General features: G+C 55.9%; 3 protein-coding genes across 3 annotated transcripts in view; all 3 read left to right on the top strand.

The window, feature by feature from the left end:
• SPRG_21505 (hypothetical protein) overlaps positions 1 to 1,664 on the top strand; it is a gene marked incomplete at both ends in the record, with an annotated part of 2,156 nt that extends 492 nt beyond the window's left edge. The window contains 6 exons of the mRNA XM_012354515.1: positions 16 to 201; positions 253 to 315; positions 374 to 537; positions 622 to 701; positions 751 to 1,192; positions 1,245 to 1,664. Coding sequence (XP_012209905.1) covers positions 16 to 201; positions 253 to 315; positions 374 to 537; positions 622 to 701; positions 751 to 1,192; positions 1,245 to 1,664 — 1,355 coding nt within the window. The remainder of the gene's footprint in view (positions 1 to 15; positions 202 to 252; positions 316 to 373; positions 538 to 621; positions 702 to 750; positions 1,193 to 1,244) is intronic.
• A 2,695-nt stretch (positions 1,665 to 4,359) lies between these two features.
• SPRG_15141 (hypothetical protein) lies at positions 4,360 to 6,129 on the top strand (the record flags this gene model as incomplete). The annotated part of the gene is made up of 1 exon (XM_012354514.1): positions 4,360 to 6,129. One exon carries the CDS (start codon positions 4,360 to 4,362, stop codon positions 6,127 to 6,129), a length of 1,770 nt encoding a protein of 589 aa, XP_012209904.1.
• A 509-nt stretch (positions 6,130 to 6,638) lies between these two features.
• SPRG_21504 (hypothetical protein) overlaps positions 6,639 to 6,943 on the top strand; it is a gene marked incomplete at both ends in the record, with an annotated part of 1,994 nt that continues 1,689 nt past the window's right edge. The window contains one exon of the mRNA XM_012354513.1: positions 6,639 to 6,874. Coding sequence (XP_012209903.1) covers positions 6,639 to 6,874 — 236 coding nt within the window. The remainder of the gene's footprint in view (positions 6,875 to 6,943) is intronic.

Here is a 6,943-nt window from a genome sequence, read left to right as displayed (position 1 = left end):
CGACGCTGATCTCAGCAACCGAGAACGCCAACACGTTTGTGTATGGCGTGAGCTACGGCACGTACCTTGTCGAGCGCTTGATGCAACTCGAGAACCCGAGTATCAAGGGCTACATCCTCGACGGGATCGTGGCCAACTCGGGCAGCAAGGACAACAAGCTCACGGTCTTTAACGACTGGGACAAGGAAGTCGACGAAGCTGGTATTTTGTATCGACTGACATGAAAATGGGTGATGGACTCTTTGTATGTAGCGCAAACGTTTATTGATCTGTGCAAGACCGACACGTATTGCAGCAGCAAGTTCCAGACGCTGGGTACGTCGTCTCTATCTCTGACTCTATTCAAACACGAACCAAACTTAAATCGTTCTAGACCTTCGCACGACCATGGTGACAATGTACTCGACGATGGACCGCAACCCAAAGAGCTCCCAGTGCGCGATGGCACTCTCGTCGTCGTCGAGCACACCGTCGGCAGTGCTTCGGTCGCTCTTTTCGGACCTCCTGCAAAGCCAGAGTCTCCGTGCCCTCATCCCGGTATCTATCTATCTATCTATCTATCTATCTATCTATCTATCCATCTATCTATCTATCTATTTCGATGCTCATTCCCCGTCGTAGGCACTCGTGTACCGCTTCAACCGCTGCAATCAAGCCGATATTCTCGCAATCGCCAACTTTGCCACTCAAGTTCAAAACATGTTTGTACCATTCGTGCTATGCGACAGGGCGTCTCATCAAACTGTTTAGGGGCAACACGCAGGACGAGTCGGATGCGCTCGAGTCCACCATGCTTCACAACCTCATTGTGGTGTCTGAACTCTGGCGGACGCCCACGGAATCCTACGACACCCTCCAGAAGACGTTTATGAACACACTCATCGGCAGCAACATTGCAAGCTTGGTGACGACCTACTGCATTGCCAGCGGCGGCAAGGACCCCAACTGCGCTCAAGAGCGCTCGCCGGGCAACGACTACAAGTGGCAGTACCCGCGCGACTCGCACTACGACGTGCCGATCACCCTCTCCAAAGGCACCAGCGTTCTGCTGTTGAGCGGTCTCTTAGACCCGCAGACCGCGGCGAGAGGCGCTCGCAACCAGTACGACAGCTTCATCGGGACGGCCAAGCGCCTCGTCGAGTTCAATTACTCTGCCCACGGCACGATCATCAACACGCCTGTGACAACCCTGGTACACATTTTTTCAATACATAAAGACATGCTAAAGTTTGGATGGACGCTAGGGCGGAGCTCCGTGCGCGGCCCAGCTCGTTGGCTCGTTCGTTTCGGTCAACGGCGATGTGACGGCACTTGACACAAGTTGCCTCGCGACCGTTGCCCCCATGAGCTTCCAGATCAAGTCGTCATTGGCCCAAACACTCATGGCGACGTCCGACATCTACGACGGCACGCCCACCAAGCAGTACAAGGCCTCGTCGACGGCGCCGCCGGCCGATAAGGTCAGCGACGGGTCGGCGGCGACATCGACCGACGATGCAAGCGCGGGTGTGTCGGCGGGCTACCGCACCGCCACGATCATTGGTTTTGTTCTGGCGGCGTTGCTGGCCATTGGCCTGGTGATTGTTGTGCGTCGGCAGCGCAAGCAAGCCGCGGCAACGACCAGCATTTACGTCGAGCCCATCGAGCATTCGTCGGCGCCTTAATGCACCTATCGAGAGCGAAACGATGCAGCCCGTATTCTAGTAGACGAGAGTAATACTCTTCAAACACACATTGGTGTTGGATAAAAAAACTATTCGATCCAGCTGCCAGGGAACTTTAGGAACTTAATACTGGTAGGAACCTCCTGGTTACCCAGCAATGCCATGTCGCTCGGTGATGTGCATTGACCGGCCGCTCTTCCATCGTTCCTACCAGCCCACTCCCCCGGAGCCTAGTGACCTTCGTAGTACGGATCGAAAGATGGAGCATGATTTTTTGCCCCAGCGTCGTCGTGAGGGTGCCACCGTAGGCAAGTCTAGAAAAACCCAAGTGTAGCGGCAACCAGCGATGAGCAAAGAGTGTCATCCTTTATTTTCAAAAGTGGACACGCCGTTGTCGCACTACCGTGGGACGGAATGTGATGGCGAAGACACGAAGGCCATCGTCCGAAAAGAAATATAGACAATAAGCATCCTCGTAAATTGCATGGCCCAGTTGAATTCGGTTGCTACGGAGCTTGCTTGCACCAGTCACACGATAACAGAGACGTCACTTTTGCCTCCTTCTCGACCGAGAAAAGACTCCGTGTCGAGGCTGCCGAAATCGAATCATGCGAAGGGATATTGTTAAGTTATTAACCCCTCGACAACTCTAGATAAAATCTAGACAGCTGCGTACGGAGACGCACTACCGATAAGCTCTCGTGTACTGAGATGAGACCTTGACAGCGCGCCTCTTTCGCCTCATGGGGATGTTTCCCGTCGAATGCTACATGTATGCTCGCGACAATCGTAGACACGTTGGGAGGGAGCCACAACAAACTCGTACATATTGTGCATTGGCATATGTAGACAGGCGCTTGACAACGTTAGCGAAACGACCTGCTGCCAGATGGTTGCTGACGTTACCAGCCGCCTTCATGGCATGGCACGACTTGGAGGGAGCACACGTCGCAACGACACAGACTCTTCAGACACTCTGTCATATTCAGTTGACCTAGGTTGCTACGGAATTTTAGAGCCGAAAAGAGTGCCAAACGCAAAATCACAGCGACAGAGAGACGCACTCGACGAGTCCTGTCCCCAAACGACGACACTATCAGTCTACGTAATAGATGCACACACTTGACATATAGAAGAAGATCAAAGGCTAGACTGCTGCGTACGGAGCCGCTCACGACGTCGCTTGCTTCATGAGCAACCGTCGGCGGCGTGGACGGGGTGTCGCAAGGCGCCGTGAAGCGGAGCTGCAACACGAGACCACCAAGAAATGCCAGCGCGAGCACAACGATTGTCACCGTGCCGTTAACGCCCATGTCGAACGAAGACGCGTAGTGTCCAAACGTGCGGTCGTTTGTCCCCGTCAAGACCGCGCCGAGCAGCGACGTGCCCGAAACACCGACGAGAGAATCAGCGCCGTGCGCGAGGTATAGCTCAGGTACGCCCCGGCGATCGTGACGACCGAAATGACGACCACGAGAAGCGCGTCGTATGTGTAGATGTTGGCGACGACCGCATCGGTGACCAAAGCACGACAGTGCCAAAGCGACCAACAACGTGGACGCGGGCGGCGACGACCGCAGCCATGATGCCGACGGCAAGCGTAATGAGAGCGCGCATGGGCTCCACGAAGTCAGCGATGAAAACATGCACCAAAGAGCGGCGGAGAAGAAGCTGGAGACGGCGCCCGTGAACACATGGAGCCAGCAAAGGTCACGGGCAGCGCCAGCAAGAGCACAACGATTGAGACGATGGCGGTGATGGTGTCGAGGGCCATGATGATACTGGTCGACTTGTTGGAGAGTTGGAAAGTTGGCAAATGATAGTACTGCATCCCGAGCCACCTTGGTATCCATGGATGGTGTCACACGTGTCCACGACGGCAGACACTGACTCGTCTGTTTTTGCGGATGGCGACAGGGTGACCATCTGCGCTGGACAGCGTTAGCAAAAAAGATAAAAAATGGCCGCCTTCGTGTCCACAAGACATGTCGCGACTTGGATTTCCACATTACATTTTCAAAAACTGCTTTGTTTTCTTGTTTGTGTACACTCGTGGGTGTTGTGCGTCGCTAGGAGCCAAAACGATCGTCTTCTGGGGCGGAATTCTTGCGAATCCCTTCGCCTTCTAGATGTGAGCACGCGAGAAGCGAGACGTATCGGTCTCGAGGTAGTGGCAAAACGTTTACATTTTCACCCCTTCGCGCTTTCAGTATCCAAAATTCGATCCTCTCTTCTCTCGCCTGCTCGCCTTTCGAGCAGCATGGCAATTCCCTGAGCGCGGTGTGCACGAGTGGCCGCGACGTCACCTCGTCCCGCGGATCGCGCTCCTGCCTCCGCCTGCCTAAATCAAGTCCCTCAACCGAGTACACACAACGAAGAAAGTCCGACAATTTTATTTAGCATAGTTTTATCGTAATAGACGACCCACTTCAACAACAACTGAGCGCGGTGTGCTGGTTGCACTTCCAAGCACAACCCCATCTGTTTTGGAGTGACAGATACAGCCAAGTGCCCAATCGAACGGCACTTCGCCGATTTTTTGACTTTTTTGCTCACTTTACAATTTATGGCGACTCGCGAGAACGACACGGAAGGCGCGATTGCAGTGACCGTGCCCTTGGCCACGCTTGTCCATTCCTCGTTGTCTGTACCCTCCGCCGACTCGAGCCTTGATGACGCTTCGTATGTTGTCGACATGGACGTCAAGGAGACCAAATGGCTTCTCGCATCCTGGGTGTCGCGTCAGATCGTGCTCACGGCCCAAGCGCTTCAAGTGTTTGACGGCGACAAACTTCAGTGGGCGTGCAAACCGACTGCTTGCACAACGCGTATCCTCGACGCTCTCGATACCACGCGGCGCTTCCCGTTGGAGCTCTGCGAACACGGCAAGACAGGCGTCCTCATCAACGCACCCACCGCGTCGGCGCGAGACGAGCTACTCGAGTACTTGTACGCAGCCTCGAACAGCGTTGCGTGGCCATCGCGCGTCGACCACTGGACACGGTTTCTCTCGGTCGCGCGCCGCATCAACGAGTCCCATCCCATTGGACCAACGGTGCCCAAGTGCAATGTGAGCATCGGCCTCGTCCAGCGCCATCTTGAAGACATGGTCGACGTCTACAACGTCTCGGGCGCCTTTACCGACATGGTCGACGTCTACAGCTACTTTTTAGAGCAAGAACGACTGTACGTGGCGGGCGGCGCCATCAACTTTGCACACACCGTGCATCGCCTGCACCCTGTGGACTTGTTTGCGAGCAAGAAGCAGCCGCCGTCCACGTTGACGCCGCTTGTCGACATCGTCAGCACCTGCGCCCACTGCAAGGCACCGCTGCCACCAGCTGTCTCGTTTCAGATGCACATTGCGATGCAGCCCGTCACGTGCCCCGCGTGCGACTGCCCGCTCTTGTACGAGACGTACAAGATATTGGGTTTTTTGGCGGCGTACCCCGGTGTCCTGGCCCGCTTTCCCGGTGTCACGGCGTCGCGATATGGCGCGAGGCTGCACACGTACCCCGGAGTACCCCGTGACGGTCGGTTCGCGACGTTTTTCGCTGCCTTGCTCGACATGGTCTTGGGGTGCGAACACACGCTTGAACTTGGTGCGCCGAGCTTGCGCACAAGTCTCCGCAAGCTGGCCGACACCATTGGTCAAGAAGCGATCGGCGCCTATACGATCGACCTTGTCCAAGGCATGTTTCGGCAGCTCGACTTTATCAACAAGATGGTACCCCACGCCGAGTACTGGAGGCATCCCCAAGTATTGGCCGCGGCCATAGTGCGCTACGAGCAGTTTATGTACCTCCTCGGGAGGCGCACGCGCAACGAACGCGGCCATTTTCTGACAACGTTGGTGCCGACAGTCGACATTGCCCTTGTGTGGCACGCGCACCAGACGACCGAACGCGCGTATCGCAACTACTGCCGTAGCCTCACCAAGCCCAAGTGCATTCTGGACGACGACGACGCGACGCGATGCGATGATGTCGCCAAGCGCTACGCCGACACGTACGTGCTATGGTCTCACACCTTCCGTACGCCGTACTCGAGCTGCCCACCGAGCTGGGAGGCGTGGATCGGGACCAAGGACCCTGTCTCGCGCCTCGTTTTGCGCAAGAAATGGACGACGTATGGCGCGCTGCCCTCCAAAGACAACCGGTTCTTTGGTGTTCACGAGTCGTTTACGGTTGACGCGCTGTCGTATGCGCATGGCGTCGCTCAAGCCAACGCGACTCATGCGCTTGATCCGATGCCGGTCTACGTCACGGTGATTGGGACGCCGGTTTTCGACGCCCGCGTCCGCATGCCGTTCTCGCACCAGACGCTGCTCATGTTTGACGGCGGTCTTCCATACTACCACTTGCCCCACGCCGGTGCGAATGTCGGCTACGGCTACTTTGGCCAGCTCCAAGGCGGTGGTGCTGTTGTGCACGATGCTGGCACCGCATCGTTTGGATACTTGTAAGTTCCGACGCTCGCCGTACTCGGGCCCGAGCCGTAAAGTTCAAGCCGATACTCACCAACGCCATCTTCAAGGCTAGGCTGTGTTTCTTTACTTAACTTTTATTTTTGCCTGTAGCAAATGTCTAACGTACAATTTGCTGGTAACATATACACACATTTTGATCAACACCAAACCGGACCTTTTTCATCGATGTGCTTTACGTCGATCGAGGCTAGTTAGCGCTGTGGATGATAACCCTCTTTTTGTCGTAGTCTTCAAGTCGTCGATGCAGCGTCGTCGCAAGCTCGGTAACTTTAAAATCCGACGCGGTGGCTTCCGGGGTCAGCTGTGTCCTGATCGGTGCTCCAGTCGAAATGCGTTTTATAGTAAAACCTATTCCAACACCATCAGGGAGGTCGTGTACAGCACGCCAATCCACCAAGAGAGTTACGTTCCTAATCATCCGGATACGGCCGAGAAAGGCCAGCGCGTGCAACACTTCTCGGAAAGGCAAAGTGCAAGTGTCCAGCATGCACCTCCTGCTGCTGCTTGTGGCCCTGGCGGTTGTCGACGCAGCGACCAGCCCCATCAAGATCAACGGCTGGTACGCCTGCAGCGCCCGGACGTTCGCGACGCCGGCGCCGGCGACGGTCGCACCATCGGCCAGCTTCAAGACCACGGCCTTCTCGGCGGCAGAGCCCGACGTCCTGGCCACGCTGCTTCGGCCCTTTGATGCGTCATCCATCGCAGACTTTGCCGTGGCCTCGTACACAAGCAACGTCCAGCGTGCCTGTCGAGTGCGCCGAGTTCACTCTCCGCTCTGCTACGAGAATCT

The sequence above is a fragment of the Saprolegnia parasitica genome (assembly GCF_000151545.1).
Source record: "Saprolegnia parasitica CBS 223.65 unplaced genomic scaffold supercont2.165, whole genome shotgun sequence".
In the NCBI taxonomy this organism is placed as follows: domain Eukaryota; phylum Oomycota; class Saprolegniomycetes; order Saprolegniales; family Saprolegniaceae; genus Saprolegnia; species Saprolegnia parasitica.
This window is presented reverse-complemented; position numbering and strand designations above follow the sequence as displayed.